This window comes from Oncorhynchus masou, chromosome 11 (genome assembly GCF_036934945.1).
Source record: "Oncorhynchus masou masou isolate Uvic2021 chromosome 11, UVic_Omas_1.1, whole genome shotgun sequence".
Classification (NCBI taxonomy): Eukaryota; Metazoa; Chordata; class Actinopteri; order Salmoniformes; family Salmonidae; genus Oncorhynchus; species Oncorhynchus masou.
In genome coordinates, this window is record NC_088222.1 from 45,201,297 (window position 1) to 45,227,305 (window position 26,009).

The 26,009-nt window shown below is 44.9% G+C and overlaps 1 protein-coding gene across 1 annotated transcript in view; it reads right to left on the reverse strand.

The window, feature by feature from the left end:
- Positions 1-26,009, reverse strand: part of LOC135548735 (teneurin-2-like) — a 217,506-nt gene that overhangs the window by 33,700 nt on the left and 157,797 nt on the right. The window contains exons 6-7 of the mRNA XM_064978616.1: positions 20,956-21,178; positions 11,821-12,059 (exon numbers count right to left, since the gene is read on the reverse strand). Coding sequence (XP_064834688.1) covers positions 11,821-12,059; positions 20,956-21,178 — 462 coding nt within the window. The remainder of the gene's footprint in view (positions 1-11,820; positions 12,060-20,955; positions 21,179-26,009) is intronic.

Here is a 26,009-nt window from a genome sequence, read left to right on the forward strand (position 1 = left end):
TTCTTGAGTTAATCAGCTCGTACATCGCTAGGAAAAGACCTTGGATTAATATCTCAGCAATTTTTCATCTACTCCCCAGAACTCCAATTACTGCTGCCAATGACCTTTTGTACAGAGCGAAACCCAGAGAGTAGAACATTCAGGTATATCAAAATTCCCAAAAATGTAGCTATTAGGTTGGGACAGGGATGGCATCTGCTTGAAGCACACGCCAACCTCAGTATAACAAGTCAGACAGATCAACACTCTTATTTTATAATTGTTTTAATTGTACCTTTATTTAACGAGGCAAGTCAGTTAAGAACAAATTCTTATTTACAATGACGGCCTACCGGGGAACAGTGGCTTATCTGCCTCGTTCAGGGCCGTCGTTCAGAACGACAGATTTTTACCTTGTCAGCTCGGGGATTCGAGCCAGCAACTTGTCTGTTATTGGCCCAATGCTCTAACCACTAGGATACCTGCCGCTCTCTATGATAATATAAGGAACAGTAGTTTTGTCAGTCAGAGGTCCTAAGGTCATCTACATGACAACATGCAGAGTGGTCCAATGGCTGTTCATAACAGGGGTAGAAATGAAATCTACTCTACAAACGGCTACGTGGGGAGAGGCCGAGGGGGTCTTAATATTCTACCCAGTCCCTCTTACCCGAGTCCACATGGATGCACACCAGCACACACACTGACATTGGTATGTACAGGCACAGCAGTATGCAAACAAGCATACGCACGCAAACATATACACGCATGCACACACACGCGCGAAGATGCAGACGTATGCAGTATCAGTGTTAATGACTCACCTTCATCTGTGCCCTACTATCCCAGCTACACCCCCCCCCAGGGCTGAGGCAGACAGTAGGCTGAGGAGAAGGAATGGAGCAGGATGGGCCCCTCAGTATAGCTCCTGTCTGAGCTGTTCAGCTTGACTTGTGGGCAGGCAGGCTATGCTCCTGTGCCACTCCACTGTCAACCTCTCTATCGTCACAGAGATGGGAGCAGCCTTTCTTCACTATCTCCATTTACTCTCGCTCTTCTCTCCTCTATCTGCTTATCTGCCACAATCTCTCTCCTTCAATCTACCTCCATCTCCACGTCTCCTTCATTCATCTCTCTCTGCAGCCTTTCTTTTCTCCCACAGCAGTCACTAGGCCTCTGTCCCAGATACACTTTGCTATCCAGACATTGGGCTGCTGCTGCTGCTGATCCTGGCACAGATCAGGGACAAAGAAGTCCAGGAACATTATCAATAATAAGCTCTCTCCGAAAGCTTTGTCTAAAGGGACACAATTCACTGCATTTCTGTCGATGCTGGCAAGAAACCTATGTCTTTCTACTCAGCCTGTAGAGGGCACCCTTGCTATACACCATTGCAGAGTTCAAAGGGGAATTTTTTGATAAGGTCTATGCATGGGGAGCCAAACTGCATATCGACTCGGTCTTGCAGCGAGACACACCTCTATACAGCAATGGCGCCACCTTCCTCAATTCAGGATCGTGCCAAGAGCCACATACAATCAATTGCTAATTGTATTAGATCATTTAACAACAATCAAATGATTCCATTCTAAAAATAGCACTTCTCCATGACTATTTTCAAACCATCTCCTCATGGCATGCACACAGTCACCCTACATTTAAACACAAGAAACAACAATCAGGCTGGCTGTGCAGCTATAGTTATGCACACTATAAATGTGCCCATGGGGATGAGTGTAGAAAAAGGATCAGAGAAACAGGCACTTTGCATACATTAGCTCAAAGACAAGAGCTGCAGCACTGCACTGCTTACTGCGGTCTGCATGCTGCCTGTACAACTCCCAAGGTTTACCTAGATAATCATTAGCTGATTGAATAAAAAGCTTGTCAATGAGGCGAAGAGACAGTAAAAATAAACCTAAATGACAGGCGGGCCCCTCAAGCTGTTGGTCATCCTCAGTTAATTCTGAACAAGAACCCAAGTTCTGCCGAGGCATTAATAAATCCTCGCCTTCGGGTTCCTCCTCCCTCTCCAGCTTCTTTCGGTACAACACACGGTCTTCTGCAGGCCTCTCTAAAGACACACATATTCGTGTAAAGCAATGTAAGCTAGGTAATCAGTGGTTCATCAGTCTGTCAATGAACCAGCATGGCAAGTGTTAAATACTCTCTGTCGCTTCAATGCACTTAAGACTGCTTAATCACATCTGGGGGAAATCTTCCACAAACTCATTTTCGGCCCTGCAATAAACATGAATAATTAACAGAAAATGTGTTAGATGAGGAATTCATGAGATGGTGCATAACAATTTATGTAATCTTTATCTATAATTCACCTCCTCAAAGTGATGTATAACATTACCTAGAGAAGTACTAATCTGAGAGATGACCTCAACTCTCCCGGGAAGGCACTGTGAGTTCCCCGTCTCTGTCTCTGCTGCAGGAGCAAGATGCTCCAACTTCAGGTCACATCCATCATCAAGGAACAGCACAGAGAGACACCCCCCCGGTGGACTAATGCAGTATAATTATTTATTATTGGCTACCACTCACTTCAGTGGTTATGTATCAAAACTCAATGTGACGATCCAAAAAAAGATCAAGTTGTAATACATTGGTCTGGGGAGTCTGATGAATTCTATGAATCTAACAGGTGAAGAGTCCTCAGTTTGAGGACCGAGACTGGGTGTGGCAACAACAACAAAAACGATTCCCGAATATTAAGCCTTTATTCTTGTAATACCCCCATGTGAGCTGCTCCCTCCAGGAGATTTCTCCTGCAAACGCAAACACAGCTAAGTCTAAAGGCTTTGAAGTTCAACTACAAAGTGGAGCAGACCCAGGGGCCAGGGGAGGGAGCTTGCCGGGCCGGCTGAGGAAAGGAAAGCAGGCCGTGCTGGGGACGAGGATGGGCCGTGATGTGATGTGATGGAGGAGCGTAGAGCTCAGGTCTGCTCGGTTGGTCCCCTGGCAGGACCAGCCTCTGATGAACCGGTAATGAAAACAGCCGTGGGCCTTGCTCCCTGGGTGCCACACCTCCTCTGACTGATGCAACTAAGTGGCAGTTCACAGCAATCTGAGGACAGGATTACAGGAAGTTAAAAGCAGGTGTGCAGTCTGTGCAGCACCACCACCACCCATCCCCGAGAGACAACTCAAATTATAGGTGTGTAAACACAGACGTTAGGCTCCAACTCTCACACACACACACACACACACACACACACACCATATAAGTCACACACTTATCAACACAAACTCAAATCACCAACACTCTGCCACACACAAACACACACAAAAAAAGAGCACTGTGAAATAAAAAGCTTTTATTCCCACTGATCTCCCGGCGTGTTTCCATCTTTGAAGTCTGTTTGATTTGTCGTTCACAGCTTCGAGCAACACTGTTGTGAATACAAATGTGTGACTACGAGAAATCGACAGTGTCTCTCCTAACAATGAAAAGCCAAGCCAATAACAGCAGCCCTTTCTGGGGTCTATCCATCCCCGCTGCAGCATTCTCTCCAATCCCTCCACAGTGTGTATCTTATCCGCTGCTCTATCCTTGACCACTGAGGGACCCCAGCCTCTGAGAGATGATGCGACATGCCTGTGTTGCGGAGCCATTTTGTTGTCTGATCATCACCCTTTCTGCAGACCCATGGAATCTAAAAAGGATTACCACCCCACCAGCAACCCCCGCGACCCCCCTCTGCGAGGGCGAGATGTGGGTGTGAAGAGCAGCGTGACGAGATGGATCCAATCTATTCCACTCCGCTTGTCAAAATCCCTGAGCCCAACCATCGGTCCCCCAGACACCTTTTCTTTCTTCTATAATTACAACCTTCGTGTTATGAGTTTCTCTCTCTTACTCTTTCACCGACTCCAAATGGACCATGTCACCATCCTGCCCATGTGCAAGTGCTGAGGAGACAATTTGTGTGACAGCGTTATATACCCCTATCGGTCTCATGAAGGAGAGCCAGGGAGAACATCCACACACATGCCAGCAGCATACCACCCTACATCCCAATGCTGGCTTGCCCCTGAAGCTAAGCAGGGTCGGTTCTGTCGGTCCCTGGATGGGGGATCAGATGCTGCTTGAAGTCAAATCAATCAAATGTATTTTATAAAGCCCTTTTTACATTAGCCGATGTCACAACGTGCTGTATAGAAACCCAGCCTAAAACCCCCAAACAGCAATGCAGATGTAGAAGCACGGTGGCTAGGAAAGACTCCATAGAAAGTCAGGTATCTCGGAAGAAACCTAGGACAGGATTACAGCGGTTTTGGAGGGCCAGTAGGGGGCACTCTTCCCTCTGGTCGAAGGAGATCCCCATTTCATGGCAGTGAAGGGGACATTGCCCTGCGTAGGGTGCCTTCTTGTGGAGGGAACATTAAAACAGGTATCCTGACTCTCTATGGATATTAAAAGTCCCATGACACTTAGCGTAAGAGTAGGGGTGTTAACTCCCGTGTCATGTCAAAATGTCCAACCTGGCCCCATTCCATCATGACCACCTAATTATCCCCCTCATTCCTAATTGGCATATATCACTCACCTGATAGCTGATGTGTGGTGAAAATGGCACAAAAATGGCTGCTGTGCATCACCCAGGTGGGTGCTACAGTACACATTGATGGTGGATGAGGTGAGTATCCACCTACTATAGAAAACGCCTTGAGTACCTCAGTTGGTAGAAAAGAGCTATATAAATCCAATCAATTATTTATTAGTATTATTATTATTATTGTTGTTGTATCTGGAGTCAGGCCACATGCTCAGTCTCCCTCTCTACAGCTGCAGCTCTTGCACAGCTCATACTATATGTGTCTAACCGTAACCGGCCAAGTTCACCAATGGTGGCTGGCCATTCCAGCAATATTGCCAAGGTGCTCTGCTCTCTGCTGCTTTGAATCCGAAATAGACCTGAATTTACTATTACTATGCAGGCTGGCATTTGTTTATAGCGAGAGGTAAAAATATTAAATTAAGTGGAATGGAAATAAAGTTGAATTTTGATTGTCATTTCTGTATGCCAGAAGCAGAATTTAGAGTAGAATGAAGAGACGAGGGGTTGTGGATTGTTTTTTCTCTCTAGTTTAAAGCGTGTGCATTGTATAGAATATCTAACACATCCATGACATGCGGCATGAGGATAGGTTTCACTCAAAGCCTCATCTCCAAAGTAGGAAGGGAAGGAATTTCAGGTTAGGCTCTCTCCAGTGTACACCGGATTCATTCTGCACATTAAGTTTTGCCAGCATGAAGGTCAAAGTCTCCAAAGGCTTGGGGACATTGGGGGTCGTGTTTTCCAGGGCAGAGCCAGTCTGATGAGGCAGATATTTAAAAAAATTAAAAAACTGTGACAGACTAGGCGTATTGATGGAGCACTGGTTTCACTCGGAGAGAGGAGAGCCACGCAGGGCTGAGGACGTCTACCACCTGTCTCACATGTTTTACCACATGGCCTGTCACTAATGATGGACAGATGACTGCAATCAGAACCCACACATAAAAGTGACAACCGCCAACCCTGCTCCATCACTGATACCGGAGGGAGAAGGGGAATAATATGAGTGGATATGTGTTTGTGTGTGCCTGTGCCTGTCAGGTGGTGTGTTATTCTAAATACAGTGGGGGGGGGGGAGTATTTAGTCAGCCACCAATTGTGCAAGTACTCCCACTTAAAAAGATGAGAGAGGCCTGTAATTTTCATCATAGGTACACTTCAACTACGACAGAAAAAATTAGAAAAAATCCAGAAAATCATATTGTAGGATTTTTTATGAATTTATTTGCAAATTATGGTGGAAAATAAGTATTTGGTCACCTACAAACAAGCAAGATTTCTGGCTCTCACAGACCTGTAACTTCTTCTTTAAGAGGCTACTCTGTCCTCCACTCATTACCTGTATTAATGGCACCTGTTTGAACTTGTTATCAGTATAAAAGACCTGTCCACAACCTCAAACAGTCACACTCCAAACTCCACTATGGCCAAGACCAAAGAGCTGTCAAAGGACACCACAAACAAAAGTGTAGACCTGCACCAGGCTGGGAAGAATGAATCTGCAATAGGTAAGCAGCTTGGTTTGAATAAATCAACTGTGGGAGCAATTATTAGGAAATGGAAGACATACAAGACCACTGATAATCTCCCTCGATCTGGGGCTCCACGCAAGATCTCACCCTGTGGGGTCAAAATGATCACAAGAACGGTGAGCAAAAATCCCAGAACCACACGGGGGGACCTAGTGAATGACCTGCGAGAGCTGGGACCAAAGTAACAAAGCCTACCATCAGTAACACAATACGCCGCCAGGGACTCAAATCCTGCAGTGCTAGACGTGTCCCCCTGCTTAAGCCAGTACATGTTCAGGCCTGTCTGAAGTTTGCAAAAGAGCATTTGGATGATCCAGAAGAAGATTGGGAGAATGTCATATGGTCAGATGAAACCAAAATATAACTTTTTGGTAAAAACTCAACTCGTCGTGTTTGGAGGACAAAGAATGCTGAGTTGCATCCAAAGAACACCATACCTACTGTGAAGCATGGGGGTGGAAACATCATGCTTTAGGGCTGTTTTTCTGCAAAGGGACCAGGACGACTGATCTGTGTAAAGGAAAAAATGAATGGGGCCATGTATTGTGAGATTTTGAGTGAAAACCTCCTTCCATCAGCAAGGGCATTGAAGATGAAACGTGGATGGGTCTTTCAGCATGACAATGATCCCAAACACACCGCCCGGGCAACGAAGGAGTGGCTTCGTAAGAAGCATTTCAAGGTCCTGGAGTGGCCTAGCCAGTCTCCAGATCTCAACCCCATAGAACATCTTTGGAGGGAGTTGAAAGTCCGTGTTGCCAGCAACAGCCCCAAAACATCACTGCTCTAGAGGAGATCTGCATGGAGGAATGGGCCAAAATTCCAGCAACAGTGTGTGAAAACCTTGTGAAGACTTAAAGAAAACATTTGACCCCTGTCATTGCCCACAAAGGGTATATAACAAAGTATTGAGATAAACTTTTGTTATTATTCCACCATAATTTGCAAATAAATTCATTAAAAATCCTACAATGTGATTTTCTGGATTTTTTCCCCTCATTTTGTCTGTCATAGTTGAAGTGTATCTATGATGAAAATTACAGGCCTCTCTCATCTTTTTAAGTGGGAGAACTTGCACAATTGGTGGCTGACTAAATACTTTTTGCCCCACTGTATGCCCATTCTAATCCTGTTTTATGAGTCATTAGGTTGATTTCAGTGTCAATGACCCATCTTTTTTTGGTTTCATATCATGCCTAATGAAAGCCCCTGCTTATAGCCAGAGCAGCAGCTCCAGCATCAGTTCAGGTAACATGCAGTGCACTTGGAAAGTTCAGACCCCTTCACTTTTTCTACATTTTGTTACGCTACAGCCTTATCCTAAAATCGATTAAATGAATGTTTTCCCTCATTAACCTACACACAACACCGCATAATAAAGTAAAAACAAGTTTAGACATTTTTGCAAATGTATTAAAAATACAAACAGAAATACCTTATTTACAAAAGTATTCAGACCCTTTGAGAAATTCAGCTCAGGTGCATCCTGCTTCCATTGATCATCCTTGAGATGTTTCTACAACTTGAATGAACTCCACCTGTGATAAATTAATTTGATTGGACATGATTTGAAAAAGGTACACACCTGTCTATTTAAGGTTTCACAGTTGACAATGCATGTCAGAGCAAAAATTAAGCCTTTATGGTAGAGTGGCCAGACGGAAGCCACTCCTCAGTAAAAGGCACATGACAGCCCACTTGGAGTTTGCCAAAAGGCACCTGACCATGCCAAGCGCCACGTCTGGAGGAAACCAGGCTCATCACCTGGCCAATACCAACCCTACAGTGAAGCATGGTGGTGGCAGAATCATGCTGTGAGGATGTTTTCAGTGGCAGGGACTGTGAGACTAGTCAGGATCGAGGGAAAGATGAACGAAGCAACATACATAGAGATCCTTGATGAAAACCTTCTCCAGAGGATCATGACCTCAGACTGGCGCGAAGGTTCACCTTCCAACAGGACAACGACCCTAAGCACACAGCAAAGACAACGCAGGAGTAGCTTGGGGACAATTCTCTGAATGTCTTTGAGTGGCCCAGCCAGAGCCTGGACTTGAACCCGATCAAACAACTCTGGAGAGACCTGAAAATAGCTGTGCAGCAATGCTCCCCATCCAACCTGACAGAGCTTGTGAGGATCTGCAGAGAAGAATGGGAGAAAATCCCCAAATACAGGTGTACCAAGCTCGTAGCATCATACCCAAGAAGGCTCAAGGCTGTAATCGCTGCCAAAGGTGCTTCAACAAATAACTGAGTAAAGGGTTTGAATACTTATGTAAATGTGATATTTCATTTTTTTATTTTGGATACATTTGCACAAAATTCAAAAAAACTGTTTTTGTTTTGTCATTATTGGGTGGTGTGTCGATTGATGAAGGATTAAAATTTTTTTTTTTTGAGAATAAGGCTGTAACGTAACAAAATGTGGAAAAAGATAAGGGGCTGAATACTTTCTGAATGCACCATAACTAAGGGGATAAAAGTAGAACCAATATCAAAAGGGGGTTTGGGAGGTGGATAGCTAAGCCTAGACATACTTGTCATTTATCTCTCCCTTTCATCATCATCATTCACCAATTAGTGTAAATTAGACCTGCTGTCCTTTAGGGGGAGAGAGAAACGCAGGAGCAGGGCTCTCCATCGCCATTCCCCACCTAGCATGATGATGCTAGACCTGCTCGGCTTGCATCAGGCCTGCTCACCTCACCTGTGTCCTAGCAACAGTAAACCTCTCAGCCCCTTGGATGCGGTAGGTCTGTGAGCGAGTGCGTTTCACAACAAACCACAAGGAATATAAAAAGACCTTTGTGGCAAATGAGTGTCCTTAGAGGAATGGACGAGCGGAGAGATACAAGGACAACTGGTGGGTGTCAGTCTTTCATGATGTAACAACATCCCCGTGATTGGCCCAGGAGCTCTTCACACTTGTACACTGTTTCAAAATAGCAGATTTGGACACGCAGTGGCTGTGCAATAACACGAGCTCTGACGTCATGAGTGGCAAGGACTCATCTTCACTGTGCAGTATTGGTTTTGACTGACAGCAGTTCTGAACTTGAACACCGGGCGTGACAAGACGTCGCCCCGATCCCCAATGCTAATTGGGGAAAATCGATGTCTTTTGACAAGACGAGACATTGGACAAACACCCGTTAGTCCAAATGTGCAGTTCACATTTCCATATCATAAAACTCATGTCATATACAGTAGTGTCAACGTTTATGATCACTATGCTATGTACAGTTCGAAAGACATTTGGCGGGGAACACGCATCTGAATACACCAAAATGAGGACCTGCTTCTCTGAATTGCCTTGTGAAAGCCTAACACTGGAAGATCCTATTGAGTAATTTAGCTAGCTAGCCATGTTGCCAATAGAACACACTTTCAAATAATGCCCATCTGACCAGATTGCGATTTATAATGGACTGTTTTTGGAATGTGTAAACAACAACAGTAATTGACACGGATGCAGGGCTGTGTTCCAAAGAAAACAACTACAAGTCTACTTGCTCTAGTTCCTCAACGGCACAGCTAGGATAGCTCAAAATAGCACCTTATAGATGAAGACTCTTCTTTGAGACATAAAAGTGCATTCAAATTACGTAGGAACTGTGTGTGGCCACTTGTAGATAAGTTAAACCTCTCACTCAAAGCCGTGTCATTTTAGTCTTATGTTGCACCTACCCTACATTTTCCAGGAATAATCTAGTCATGTTACTGAATTTATCCAGAGTATTTACAGATTTAGTTATCAACAAATGTGGCAAATAGTACACTAATGTAAAATATACAAAAAATCAATAATGTAATGTTTGGATTAAGTCTTGCGTCAGATTAACTGTCTTGTCTTCACATTTTGTCCTCACAATTAATAATTTTCACATAATCTCCAATCTGTTCCCTTTTGATTGTTACCATGGTTATGCATACATGCTTTCCATATTTCTTCTGTAAGAAACATTTCAATTTAGCCCTATCCCACGAGTGTATTGGGTTAAGAGGCATGCTATATGCAGACTCAAAAGGAGTCTAGCGTTCAACTCTTTCGGAGCATATTCTTTGTCTTGAGTCTCTGAGAGAAGTTCTCTTCAGACACTAATTCTGGAGTTCAAGAAAAGGACAGACAGCATCATTTTTTTAGACACTTATGAAAGAGGGAAACAGAAATAGCTCATATTTGTCTGACTGCTGCATTTCCAGATGCATTAGTGCAGATCTCCCTGGAACGTAGGCAGAGTCTGGGCTATGGCTGCGTCTGCGGTGGAGAGCTCAGCTGCAGCCGTCCAGGTTTGATCGCTTGTAAAAAAAAAATTAAAAAAGCCACGGTCACATTTATTTCTGCAGTTTGCACGCACGCACAGGGTTCGGTTCTGCTCAAAAGTCCCGGGGCCCGTTGAGTATTGGCCTGGCCCGGGGGTGCTGGATCGGAACCGCTCAGCCCATAAAGCCTCGACACCCATCCTGGCGCTGGGGTACAGAGCGCTCTGCTTGCTGAGCTGTGGCCTTGCCTCCCTCCCTCGGTGTGCCTGAGTGCCACGCCATGCGAAACATAATCCCACAGGTAATGGGGGAGTTTCACCACGCATCACACACCAGTGCACACACACAGCCAGCTTCCACCCATGGCTGCCCAGAGACAATGAGCCAGCTCTCTCTCTCCCACTCGCTCTTTTTTTCTCCCTCTCTGTGTGTGTCTCTCCAGATTTGAATAGGACAAGCGTGTCAACGCAATCTCACAGTGAATAAATATATCCACAAACATTGCAATTCCAAACAGTGAAGCCCTGAAAGCCGGGTGAAGTTGACTTAAAACCACAATACCGCATAGGCTTGGCCACCACTACTAATGTATCTGTTTCTACCCCACATAGAGCCCGTAATACAACACATTCAGGCAACTCACAATACACCCCCCCCCCCCCCCCCCCCAAGTGATTGGCCTTAGCTGTTATTATGTGACCACAGTGAGGCTCTTGATCGGCTCATCAAAGCCCTTTGATGTGTTTACTCTCATTTTCCACCCCTCCTGCAGTGGGCTCTGCTCCCTCTCTCACTCGAGCGCTCTTACGCCTCAGTATCGACTGTGTCCACAGTCCTCTGAGGAGCAAGGCTCGGGGAGCGGCAGGCTCCCCTTCTCAGCCTTGTGTGTGGAGCTAACAGCACAGCTCACTGCACCCCGCAGTGCTGCGATGACTCACAATCACCATGTCAGATCTGAACACTGCCCGGAGAGACCTCAATGCTGACTATAGATCGTTACCTCACAAAACAAAATGCTAATAGTAAATATTGTGGGATGAAACCGACCATGGAGTACGGCTAGAGTAGGCTGAGTGTTCACACGGCTTTTTCTTTCTATGTGCTTCATCCTCAGACGTGCATTTGTCATGAGCATGAATACACATTCCATTTTATAATAACCAACATAATATGCTAACAGGCACACTTGGATTCATGGCATGTCAAATGTCAAGCTAATTATGATATATAAGCAAGGTTCTAGAAATTGCTTTTCCATGTCAAGTGTCTGTGAATTTTAATATCATTAGTGCGATAGGCCTATGGTATTTCATCCAACCATACCCTTGACAAGAATATTTTCAGTTGGAATATTTTCCAGTTCATTCCCAAACAGGTTAAATGAGCCAAGCCAATCTGACAGCAGATGGCATATCAATATAACAAGGGGGGCTACAGTACTGTATTGTACTGTACTGTATTGTACTGTAGCCTACCTATGAAGTAGGAGAGCAGCACGGCCAGCAGGACGGCAGCAGCGATGGCCGACACGGCAGCACATTTCCAGCTGCAGTACTTGGAGGGTTTATTCAGCTTGAAGGAGCTCCTGGAGAAGGCGTTTCTGGGTAGCAGCCGCGGTGGGGGGGAGTAGACGGTCCCAGACGTCAGGGGGTACCCTGGAGACGAGCTGCTGAACAGGGGAGTGGTCCCGGACGGGGTTTTAAACAGGAAGTGCCTACAGCGAAGGAGAGAAAAGGAGAGAGAGAGAGACAAGAGGCGGACACGGAGAGTTAGAATCAGCTGCTACATGGTCTCTATTACCAATAGAATGTGCAAATTGTGTTGGAGTGAACAGTAGCTTTCAGAATATAATGAGACATCTGGAGCAATGAAGTGCCCCTCTATATTCTACCAGCAATTATTCACTGGTCATTTACATGCATTGATTTTCTTATTCACGCTATTCAAAGCGGTATAAGGACTCTGAATTATACAGCTAAAAGCATACAGAATATACAGATTATCGCCTTCCAGACTCGTGGACCGGCATTTGATTATTATGCTCATTATCATCGTTAGCGCTTAGGCTAAGAATAAAAATCAACTGCTTCTTCGTCATCAGCAGTCTAATTTCTACCCAATGTGAAGATTAGTAAATACTGTAGCTAAGTTAGTCTGCTTCGACAGCATCTCTCCCCTAGCACCTCCTTTCCGTCCGGTGCCCAGCTTGGCTACAGGCAGACCCCAGTGCAATGCTGGCCTGTGCCAGGTGGGCGGCAGACCCTGCGGGGAGGTCTACGAGGAGGCAGATGGGATGGGGATGAAAGTGGAAGACAGTTGACCGTGCCGCTTTGATGCTGGTCGGAAGCTCTCACAAGCTGCTGCCCCACACTGAACCCAAAAACACTCTCCTCTCAGATCTCGTTCCACAGCTCCAGCCCGGACGGGGAAGGAAGTCCAAAACCCCCCAGCATCAAACCTCATGGTGTCCTCCTTTCTCGCCTTAAAAAATGAAATTTCCCTTCTATTCGCTCACACACAACAAGAGGACAGTTTCTTCTCCTCTCCTCAATTGGAGAAGCAGTGACTAGATCAATGGTGCACATCTACCAATTACGCATCTCAACTCCTGAGCTGGTGTCTGATCAATCCTAGCAGTAGAACACTGAGATCAACACTAACAGGCTCTCCACAGCCCATCTCTCAACCAACCCAAAGAATCGCTGGAGAACACCAAGGATGACTTGTAACAAAAGGTCTGGGAATTACAGTTAGAAATAAGTAGGAAATCTGTCAGAGATGTCTGTTAAATCGACTATATGTGTTGTAGAGGGAAGGAACTCTTATATGAAGTAGGTAGGGGGAAGCAGCAGAGAGAGTAACAAGTGGATTGACCGTCAATCCTCACGTCAATTCTCAATTCACCGGTTTGGTGGTCTGTGTCCAAATGAGAGCGTCAGCTCAGAAATAATCATTTCATGGGGCGAGAAAGGAACAGAATGACTTAGATATAAGTGAGAGAGAGAGAGAGAGAAAGAGAGAGAGAGAGAGAGAAAAAAAACAGGTCGGACGCACAAACGAGCTGTAGGAGGCGTGCACACATAACTCAAGGCCTTACCTCGATGCGTCTCCGTCAGTCTTTACATTTGGGATCAGTCTTTACGTTTGGGCTTCACGTGCAGGCAAGGTCAAATGTGAAACCTGCTCAAGGCAACAGCCCGATTTTCATAGCCGTGATGATGGTGCGTCGGCATTCCTCACCCTGGAATAGCGATGATAAAGTGGGCTGACTTGCCGGTCTACCCTATTACCAGTCAACATCAAACGATGGCTGGCTGATGACATCAACTATTCCCAGAGTCTGAAACATGTGACCTAATAATCCTCATTCAATTCACTCTAACAACCTCGTGTGGAGTGAAATAAACACCTGGAGGAATGGTTTGTCCGAACATAGTATATTGAATATACTGTACTGTCTATCGGCAATCAAAGGGATCATATAAATAAACAAACATGTTTGATGTACGTACGATTGGCTGTGTTAAATATGCCTTCAGCCAGCTGGCCATTATAGTTCATCAGAGTATCATCCTCTACACCTCCTCCTCAGTATATAATAAAAGGGATGAAGACAGTGGAAAGAGGTGTCACCGCGGCGACCTGAGAAGGTGTTAGACTTGGAGAGGAGTGAACCCCCCCCCCCAAGCAGCCCCTCCTGGCGGCTGTGTACGTGCACTAATGAAAACATGGCTGAGGTTAGCGCCCTGCCCCTTACTTTGGCCTGCCCTCCGACGCTGCCTGATTAATGACCTGTTCCTTGGTGACAGGCAGGCAAGCACGCAGGCGGCTGGCCACGGCCATCACATCGTGTTAGTGGAGAGAATATCCTCTCAACTAGATGCATGTTAATTGCACCATAGCAGGCAGCAGGTAAATTAATCCATAAATCAATCATATTTTATCCACCAGGGCATGAGTCATATAGCCGTCGTCAGAGACAGCTTTGCAAAGCAAAACAGAGACAGTATAATGGCTTTGGCAAGCACACAACAGATGAGATGATATCACAGTTGATTATGTGTGGGTATTACCACCTGAATTAAACAACACAACACACTGTAGAGAATGTAATATTCTCTCTCCTGACATGACAAAGAACTCGGTTTTGTATCCAAATCGGTCAATAGTGAAAATAAATGTACATGCTATTCAGCAGTTATTAAAAATGCCACTCGAGCTTACAATGACATTCAGTTCACAAGCCTACTCTGACTTTAAACAAAAAAAATGAAATCTATTTCAATGTGATTATAGGACAAAATGAGCATATAATATAAAAGGCCTTCATACATTAATTGCTTTAGTTACACATATCATATCAAATCCACACTCGAGTTGCATATTTTCAAAGAGGAGAGCCAGCATCAAAGCTGCATTTGAATAAGGACACACAAAAAAAAATGTTTTTTTTCTTCTTTCAGGTGAGCCTTTCTGTCTTTTTGTTTATTTATTTTATCCAGATGTTTGCCTATCATCATTTTAAATAGCACTTATGGTGATAGTCTTTTCTTTCCTTCCTGCTCCGGTGTGTAAATTGGCCACAACATGCCACTCAGAGGGGTTTATCCCACACAGACAGTTTAACAAAACCACAGATGAATACAAAACCAAACCAAGCCAAACAGAACAAAACAAAACAGCAAGACAAAACTGTGTTCATAGTCTCTCTTTCACAGTAAACACTTCTCTCATCCTGAGGGAGGGCGTGTAAAGCCAGTGCAATTAACGAGTAAATGGAGATTTTACAGATAATGAACAGGAATTCAACTGGAGTGTAGATCTATTAGTATTCTACCAGACATGCCAGGACATAATGGTAAAGCTATCAAGGGCAACAGAAATTTAGCATAAGAATTTATGTAATGAACCCTGTTTGGGATTCAAGTCACGGAGGGCTGAACTGTTGGAGGTTCTGGCTGTTTCTCTCTCAATATCAATACCTCCAGAATATCAGGCAGGCAGGGTCAGGTCTGTCTGCAAGGTGCAACCACGGCAACACATTGAGCTGGGCGCTTAACACACTGAACCATATCGACGGTGCCGGAGTCAGTAAAACTAATCTAATAAAAAGCAACATCAAAATGCTCGGGAGTTGAACCCCCCTAAAAGCACCATGGCTTTCTTAAGGGACCAAAGTCATTGACTTTATTGTGTTCTTAAAATGTATGTGCTGTGTGTATATGTAATTTTTTAAACTGTCAAATCAAAACCAATCAACCAGCCTTTGAAGACTTCCACAACAAAAAAAACTAAATCTGACAGGACAGCAACCACAATGACGCAGTTGAACTCAGAGAAAAACACGTTATATAACTAACCCAATCTCAGAGGATGTCTCTCCTAGACAGAGCTCATATTAAAAAAAAAAAAAAAAAAATCGGACTCAGTAGGGTTAAAACAGAGAAAAAAGGCATTTGGAAATTGAACAAGCTACAAACACTACCATTTAACATGGCTGCCATTAAGAGTGCATAATTAATTCCAATACACATGCCATCAACATGCAAATACAGCATCAGTGCGTACCATAATAATCAGCGGCTTGGTCTTCATGTTACAGGAGCCATACAATATGGGCTTTCACGCTACGTTGTGAGCATACAGTAGTAGTGCTAATATATACTGTAATAGGGCTCATACATGCAAATTGGCTAAATACAGGCTATGCATTCTGTTGTTGAGAATATAGGAGGAACACCTACAGGCCAAAAGCACCATTCCACAGGTGGCCACTACTCGCTACACTTTGTGATTTTTTTTATCTCCCCCAACCCCGTTTAATTTCAGGGCTCCTCAGCAGAAATCGACTGCTGGAGGAGGACATTCAATCTGCAGATAGAGAGAGAGAGGAAGAGAGTGAGAGAGAGAGGAATGGTTCAGCATTCTCAAACAAGCCCATGGGGATACAGGGAGAGAGCGGACCGGGCAGCGACTCAGCTCACCTCTCAGGATAATGGATTTTTTTATTATTTCATTTCAATTCACCATTTCTGGAATGTGATGAGACTGGACCCTAGAGTATGACAGTGTTACAGTGCCTTGCAGAATTATTCAGACCCCTTGGATTTCTTCACATTTTACTGTGCTACAAAGCGGGATTCAAAAAAATAAAAATGTCAACAATGTACACAAAATACTCTGTAATGTCAAAGTCATCATATGTATATTTTTTAAGATAAATAAAACATAAATAACTAAAATACAGTCACTGCATAAGTATTCAGACCCTTTGTTATGGCAAGCCTAAATTAGTTAAATGTGGCTTAACAAATCACAGAATAAATTACATGGACACTGTGTGAAATAATAGGTGTTGACATGATTTTTGAATGACTAAACCTTCCTCTGTCCCCCATACACACAACCTCTGTAAGGTCCCTCAGTCAAGTATTGAATTTCAAGCACAGATTCAACTACAAAGAGAACGGAGCTTTTCGAAAGCCTCTTAAAGATGGTCAGTGATTGGTAGATGGGTAACTAACAAATCAGACATTGATTATCTCTTAAGCATAGTCAAGTAAATAATTATGCTGTGGATTATGTATTAAACCACCCAGACACCTCAAAATATACAGTTGTCCTTCTGAACTGAGCTGTTGAGGCCATTGGTGATTTTATAACAGCTACAGTTTAATGATTGTGATGGGAGAAACTGAGGATGGATTAAACAACATGGTAGGGACCTAAATGACAGAGTGAAACCAAGAATACAAATACATATTCCAAAACGTGCAACAAGTCACTAAAACACAGCAAAGAACTACAATTTTTGCATAAATGCAAAGCCTTATGTTTGGGCAAATCCAACTCAAACCGTCACTGAGCAACTATCTCCTTATTTTCATGCATGATGGTGGCTGCATCATGGTATGAGTATGCTTGACATCAACAAATACTGGGGAGTTTTTCAGGATAAAAAGAAACAGGACGGAGCTAAGCACAGGCAAAATCCTAAAGGAAAACCTGCTTTACACCAGAGACTGGGAGAGGAATTCACCTTTCAGCAGGACAATAACCTACAATAAATCTACACCGGATTTGCTTACCAAGAAGACAGTGAATGTTCCTTAGTAACCAAGTTCGAGTTTTTGACTTAAATCTGCTTGAACATTTATGGCAAGACTTGAAAAAATTACTGTGAGCCATGATCCCCAAACATCTTGACAGAGCTTGAATAATTTTGAAAATAATAAAAATGGGTAAATATTGCACAATCCAGGTGTGGAAAGCTCTTAGAGATTTTACCCAGAAAGACTCACAGCTGTAATCACTGCCAAAGGTGTTTCTAACATGTATTGACTTATGCAACAACTATATTTTAGTTATTACATTTTTCTTCCACTTCGACATTAGAGTATTTTGTCTACATTGCTGACAAAAAAATGACAATTAAATCAATTTGACTCCCACTTTGTTTCACTAAAGAAGGAGGATTCTTTATAGATAACATTGATGTCGTCGCTGAATAATTTGGTAGCTCATTTATGCACTGTAGTTCCTTGGCGCATAAAGACTAGGGCAAGCCTTTCGTGAGGGAATTATATAAAATAGTGCACTATGAAAGTGGTTTTCAAACTTTTCTTGCCCAGGCAAACTGGCGACCCAGCATATGTTAGCAAAAAGGTGAACGATAATGGCAAGTAAAATAAATACTTTATTTTAATGACTAGATTTGGTTGATAGCTTCATTATTTTGACATCCCCACAATTAATTGGAAGAGGAAGTGTCAACTCTAACATAGCCTATAAGCTGAAAAAGTAAAGGTATCTTGGCGTCGGAGAGAACATCGAACTGTTTTAAAAGGTCATTTTCTGCAATTCTTCAGATTTTTTCATTGAGCTGAAAGAAAATTTTGAAGATTTGAAGTTAATTTCCAGCAATTCTATACAGTTTGGCATGGAGTTGAGGGACAATTTTGCAGCTTTAAAAGCACATTTCCTGCAATTATATGCATTTTGCAATGGCTAATGCTGTATTCCGCTGCGCAAACAAAATCAATGGGCATGTGCCCTGACTGTCTAATTTCTATTCGATTGTTTGTTCTCAAACATTGTATTATGAAAAATTATATATAGTTCAATATCTTTTCTGCATGCTTTTTATCTGGTTTTGGTCGTTTAAGTTGGCAATGAAGCCATTTTCCATCCCAAAAATTACCACTTAAGACAGCCCGCCTAAGAATTTTCTATACAGAAAAATCCCTGTAATTAGCTCCAATGACTATAATTTCCTCCATATTAAAGGGATGGTTTGAGATTTAAGGCAATGAAGCCATTTATCTACTTCCCCAGAGTTGGATGAACAGGAACAGCTAGCACGGTAACTGTTCCTGAAGACAGCCAGTCATTGCGCTAATGCTAGTTAGCATAGGCTCGTGAAACTACCTCTAACTTATTTCATACTGGACGCAGAGACATAAAAAAGTTATCCACAATGGCCTTCTGTTGTAGCTAGCCAGCGAAAATGTATTAAAGAAAATGTTGGTATGTGTCTTTCTACCGTAGTCATTTGCAATATGGTAACCTTACAGTTGATTTGTTCCATTGCAAAAAAAAGGCTTTTCCAAGTCACTGCCTCCCTGAAAATGTGTGTGTGTGTGTGTGTGTGTGTGAGAGAGAGAGAGAGAGAGAGAGCATGTGTGTGCTAGTGTGTGTGTGTGTGAATGTACTGTATGAGTTATATTATCTCCAGCAGTGGTATGATGGACAGCATGTCGGGTGGTTCCAGGTCATAGGGTAAAGGGTCAGGCCCCAGATGAAATGTTGTTTTATGCCTATGAGGGAGACTCTGTAAAGACCAAGCAGTATTAATGGGTGAAACTAAGTAAAAGTGCTAGCGCTGCAAGATGCCCCAGACAGGGGCATCTGAAAGACAAAGAATTATGAACTGAAGTGTGTGAGGTCAGGCCCATATGCCCCGACAGAAGCTATATTAATCTGCCTGCTGAGAACAGGCACTGAGGGGGCAGGGAGAGAGGGAAGAGAGAAGAGGAGAGACAGAAGGGGGTGAGGAGAAAAGGGTAAGGAGCACTAGGGGGAATTGATAGTGAGCGAATAGACGCAGGGTTCTTGTACTGTTTTGTTTTGTGTGTAGTTTGCATTTGTGTAAGTGTATATAGCTGTCAATGTAAAGTGTAGGATTAGGAAGAGGAAATTGGATTGCTGTCCACAGTAGAAAGGGAAGTCAGAAAACCTAATAAACTAACTAACAAGCAGTGGTGTAAAGTACTTAAGTAAAAATATTTTGAAGTACTACTTAAGTAGTTTTTTGGGGTATCTTACTTTACTATTTATATTTTTGACACCTTTTACTTCACTACATCCCTAAAGAAAATAATGTACTTTAAAAAAAAAACATTTCCCCTGACACTCAAAAGTTACATTTTGAATGCTTAGCAGGACAGAAAATGGTCAAATTCACACACTTATCAACAGAACCTCCCTGGTCATTCCTAAAGCCTCTGATTTGGTGGACTCACTAAGCACAAATGCATCGTTTGTCAAATATGTCTGACTGTTGGAGTGTGCCCCTGGCTATCTGTAAATAAAAAATAAAAATAAAAATTGTGCTGCCTGGTTTGCTTAATATAAGGAATTTTCAATTATTCATACTTCTACTCTTGATACTTAAGTATATTTAAAACCAAATAGTTTTAGACTTTTACTCAAGTAGTAATTTACTGGGCGACTTTAACTTTGAGTAATTTTCTATCAAGGTATCGTTACTTTTACTCAAGTATGACAATTGGGTACTTTTTCCACCACTGCTAACAAACCACCATACTGGAGACTTTTGGGAAAATGCATGGCCTAAAAACCTGAAAAGCAGCAGAACACAACTCATGCTGCTAGGACACCAGATCAGGAAATACAACCCTAACATCCTGAACACTGTCTCGTTATTCCTGCGTATCTCAGCTAACATGATGGAATTGAAAAAAAACGGAGTTCCTACAGTAAAAACTGATTTCCTCACTCAGTAGGAGGCATGCTGGCTGTGACTCAGGCGCCAGGCTCCATTTTGGAAAGGAGGGAACAGGCAGGTAAAGGCACCCGGCGGTAGCAGGAGTAGCAGGAGCTCCTGGCAAATAAAACATCTGAGGGACACGCCCTGTAGTCCCGGTAACATGAATTGTGCATGCGGCGTGTTTGGAGTGTGATCTGGGAACATAGAGGAGCGACTCACAACCCAGCAGGAGCATGGCAATCACACACCAAACAAAAAGGCAGAACAGAGGGGGAGAGGAGGACCCCAGCTTCCATCTACCAGAACACCAGAGAGAGAGCAGCAGGCAGGGCCTCTGCCTGTGTGCCAGTGTGGCTGTGTGTGAAGATAGGCAACGGCAGAAGGGGATGTTGAGTTCAGAGCTCTAGCAGCTGGGCAGAGGGCACCCACAAACCTGACCAGAGCCTTTAGGTTTAAGGTAAAGACCTTTGTCACTTGGATAAATACAGCCAGCTGTCACAGTACCAGGAGCTGATAGGAAGCATAAAGTGTTCCTGTCCCTCTGAATAGGGAGGGTGTCCAAACATGAATGGATCGCAAGCAGGGAGACAGTGATACTGACCTGGTCTCCAGGGGCACGCTGCTGTTCAGCGCCCAGCTTTCCTGGAGCTGGACTGACTCTGGTGTGGAGGGGCCCTCCCCGGGGGCCGCCGAGGGGGCATGGGTTTGGCCGCGACGGCTGGCCAGGGTGTTGCGGTTCAGGGAGTTGGCCGATGACTGGTGGTGGTTGTGAGGAGGAGGGAGTGGCGGCCGCAGAGACTGACTGTGGTGGTTGTTGGGAGGACCTGAAGGAGAACACAGGAACAAATTAGGGCTTATTGTTTGACAGGAATGGTGTTCTAGCGCATAGTGTATATTTCAGTTGTTATAGCCTTGGCGGGGGCTTTATAAATGTGTACTACTTCAGCCTGAATTGACTGATTTAATGAAAGCATTATCCATTGACAGTGATGTATGTTTGGATGCTTTAGTTTCATATAGAACATTTTTCATTTCATGTGTTACAAATTGCTTTATGAGAACATGTCAGATCGAAATACAAAAACACCTCTGAAGAAATAACTAAAATTGTACAAGTATAATATTTTACAGACTAAATCCAACCTCCTGTAGAGTGACCAATTCACCTTATCCATTCCATAACTAAAAAAAGGAAACATTTATGAAAATAACTTTGTGAATGTTTAAAATGTTAATTATGATTCAAACTATCCAAATATTGGAATCAAGTGTTCTTCACTTTTAAACCTTTAATCAAATAATATGATACAAATGTCACGCCTTGGTCTTAGTATTTTGTGTTTTCGTTAATTAGTTGGTCAGGCCAGGGTGTGACATGGGTTTATGTTGTTGTATTTCATAGTGGGGTTTTTTAGTTATTGGGATTGCGGCTGAGTAGGGGTGTTGCATAGGTTTGGCTGCCTGAGGCGGTTCTCAATCAGAGTCAGGTGATTCTCGTTGTCTCTGATTGGGAACCGTATTTAGGTAGCCTGGGTTTCACTTTGTATTTTGTGGGTGATTGTTCCTCTCTCTGTGTTAGTGTTCACCAGACAGGCTGTATAGGTTTTTTCACGTTCCGTTTGTTGTTTTTTGTATTTATAAGTTATTTAGTGTATCGTCATTTCCATTAAAAACATGAGTAACCAACACGCTGCATTTCGGTCCGACTCTCTTTCGACAAACGAAGAACGCCGTTACAGAATCACCCACCACACACGGACCGAGCAGCGTGTTAACAGGCAGCTGGAGCAGCGAAGGGAGGACGTTATGGACAGCAGAGGCTTGGAGTATACGACGTGGGAAGAAATAGACAGGTGATCGGCCGACCCAGAGAGAGTGCCGGAGCCCGCCTGGGATTCGCTGGAGCAGTGCGGAGAGGGCTATAGGAGAATGGAGTCGAAAAGAAAGACACGGCGGCGCAGAGCGAAACCCGAACATCAGCCCCAAAATTTCTTGGGGGGGCTCAGAGGGAGAGTGGCTGAGTCAGGAGACAGACCTGAGCCAACTCTCCCTGTTCATCGTGAGGAGCCAAGGAGGAGACCAGAACCGGTGTTGGAGGTGAGCGAAACAGAGACTGTGAAGGAGTTAATGGGGAAATTGGAGGAGAGTTTAATGAGGGAGTTGCTAGTTTGGTGCTTTAGGTACAAGATTCGTCCGACGGAGCGTGTCGGGGATTTAATGGCACCTGGGTCAGCGCTCCATACTAGTCCTGAGGTGCGTGTTAGTCGGCTGGTGAAAAATGTGCCAGCCTCACACACTAGGCCTCCTGTGTACCTACCTAGCCTTGCACGTCCTGTGCCAGTCCTGCTCTCAGGCTCTCCAGTACACCTTCACGGTCCAGTCCATCCTGTGCCACCTTCACACACCAGTCCTCCGATGGCAGCTCCCCGCACCAGGCTTCCTGTGCGTGTCCTCGATCCAGTACCACCAGTTCCAGTACCACGCACCAGGCCTTCAGTGCGCCTCGCCTGTTCAGCGCAGCCAGCGCTTACTCCCTCTCCTACGCTGTCGGAGTCTCCCGCCTGTTCAGCGCTATCAGAGCCTTTCTCCTCTCCAGCGCTGCCGGAGCCTCCTGCCTGTTCGGAGCAGCCAGAGCTGCCAGTCTGCATGGAGCAGCCAGAGCTGCCAGTCTGCATGGAGCAGCCAGAGCTGCCAGTCTGCATGGAGCAGCCAGAGCTGTCAGTCTGCTTGGAGCAGCCAGAGCTGTCAGTCTGCATGGAGCAGCCAGAGCTGTCAGTCTGCTTGGAGCAGCCAGAGCTGTCAGTCTGCTTGGAGCAGCCAGAGCTGTCAGTCTGCTTGGAGCAGCCAGAGCTGCCAGTCTGCATGGAGCTGCCAGTCTGCATGGAGCTGCCAGTCTGCAAGGAGCTGCCAGTCTGCATGGAGCTGCCAGTCTGCATGGAGCTGCCAGTCTGCAAGGAGCTGCCAGTCTGCAAGGAGCTGCCAGTCTGCATGGAGCTGCCAGTCTGCAAGGAGCTGCCAGTCTGCAAGGAGCTGCCAGTCTGCAAGGAGCTGCCAGTCTGCATGGAGCAGCCAGAGCTGCCAGTTTGCATGGAGCAGCTAGAGCTGCCAGTCTGCATGGAGCTGCCAGTCTGCAAGGAGCTGCCAGTCTGCATGGAGCTGCCAGTCTGCAAGGAGCTGCCAGTCTGCAAGGAGCTGCCAAAGCTGTTAGTCTGCAAGAAGCTGCCAGAGCTGTCAATCTGCATGGAGCAGCCAGAGCTGTCAATCTACAAGAAGCTGCCAGAGCTGTCAATCTGCATGGAGCAGCCAGATCTGCCAGTCAGCCAGACTCTTCCAGATCCGCCAGTCAGCCAGACTCTTCCAGATCCGCCAGTCAGCCAGATCTTCCAGATCCAGTCAGCCAGACTCTTCCAGATCCGCCAGTCAGCCAGACTCTTCCAGATCCGCCAGTCAGCCAGACTCTTCCAGATCCGCCAGTCAGCCAGACTCTTCCAGATCCGCCAGTCAGCCAGACTCTTCCAGATCCGCCAGTCAGCCAGACTCTTCCAGATCCGCCAGTCAGCCAGACTCTTCCAGATCCGCCAGTCAGCCAGACTCTTCCAGATCCGCCAGTCAGCCAGACTCTTCCAGATCCGCCAGTCCCAGACTCTTCCAGATCCGCCAGTCAGCCAGACTCTTCCAGATCCGCCAGTCAGCCAGACTCTTCCAGATCCGCCAGTCAGCCAGACTCTTCCAGATCCGCCAGTCAGCCAGACTCTTCCATAGTCAGCCAGACTCTTCCAGATCCGCCAGTCAGCCAGACTCTTCCAGATCCGCCAGTCAGCCAGACTCTTCCAGATCCGCCAGTCAGCCAGACTCTTCCAGATCCGCCAGTCAGCCAGACTCTTCCAGATCCGCCAGTCAGCCAGACTCTTCCAGATCCGCCAGTCAACCAGACTCTTCCAGATCCGCTAGTCAACCAGACTCTTCCAGATCCGCTAGTCAACCAGACTCTTCCAGATCCGCCAGTCAGCCAGGATCTGCCAGATTCAACTGCCTGGCTGGGCTTCATCTCAGTACTGGGCTTCCTCTCAGTACTGAGCTGCCCCTCAGTTCCGAGCTTCCCCTCAGTCCCGAGCTGCCCCTCAGTTCAGTGGGGTTCTGGGTGAGGACTATTAGGCCATGGTCGGCGGCGAGGGTGGATCATCCCAGGACGCGAAGGGGAGGAACTTTGACATTTATGGAGTGGGGTCCACGTCCCAAGCCGGAACCGCCACCATGGACAGACGCCCACCCGGACCCTCCCTATGGTTTTGAGGTGCGTCCGGGAGTCCGCACCTTAGGGGGGAGTCTGTCACGCCTTGGTCTTAGTATTTTGTGTTTTTGTTAATTAGTTGGTCAGGCCAGGGTGTGATTATGGGTTTATGTTGTTGTATTTCGTAGTGGGGTTTTTTAGTTATTGGGATTGCGGCTGAGTAGGGGTGTTGAATAGGTTTGGCTGCCTGAGGCGGTTCTCAATCAGAGTCAGGTGATTCTCGTTGTCTCTGATTGGGAACCGTATTTAGGTAGCCTGGGTTTCACTTTGTATTTTGTGGGTGATTGTTCCTGTCTCTGTGTTAGTGTTCACCAGACAGGCTGTATAGGTTTTTTCACGTTCCGTTTGTTGTTTTTTGTATTTATAAGTTATTTCGTGTATCGTCATTTGTTCCATTAAAAACATGAGTAACCAACACCCTGCATTTCGGTCCGACTCTCTTTCGACAAACGAAGAACGCCGTTACAACAAATACTTGTATGCATTATTGTAGCAGCCCTAAATCATTCCATTTAATCATTACTTCTGATTTTGGCAAATGAGATCTAATTTTTTAAATTAAGGTATTAGAAAATATCACTAATTACTCAAGTCTGAAGAGAAATATTTGAACGATTCTAATTTCTATCTACAGATACTATATATTACAGAGAACAAATTGTGTAGCAACATGAATAAAATCTTAGTGCTTCCACCTCCACACATTCTTTACAAAGCCTGCGTGACGGACTGATCGGACAATGGCAAGACATCAATGAATCAACATATTCCTCAAAAAGGGTCAAAAGAAAAAGACAATATATACTTCTTCCATGATGCAATAACAGTCTTATTGACTAAAAGGCAACGCCTACTGTATAAAAAACAACACACAAACACATACACTGAGTGTACAAAATGGCATAGACAGACCTGGTGACTCCAGGTGAAATAATGATCCCTTATTGATGTCACTTGTTAAATCCACTTCAAAACCAGTGTAGATGAAGGGTGAGGAGACAGGTTAAAGGAGGAATTTCAAGCCTTGAGACATGGATTGTGTGTGTGTGCCACTCAGAGGGTGAATGGGCAAGACAAAAGATTTAAGTGCCTTTAAAAGTGGTAGGGTAGTAGGTGCTAGGCACACCGGTTTAAGTGTGTCAACAACTGCAACGCTGCTGGGTTTTTCACACTCAACAGTTTCCTGTGTGTATCAAGAATGGTCCATCACCAAAAGGACATCCATCCAGCTTGACACAACTGTGGGAAGCATTAGTCAACATGGGACAGCATCCCTGTGGAACGCTTTCGACACCTTGTGTAGTCTATGCCCCGATGAATTGAGGGCAAAAGGAGGTACAGCTCAAGATTAGGAAGGTGTTCCT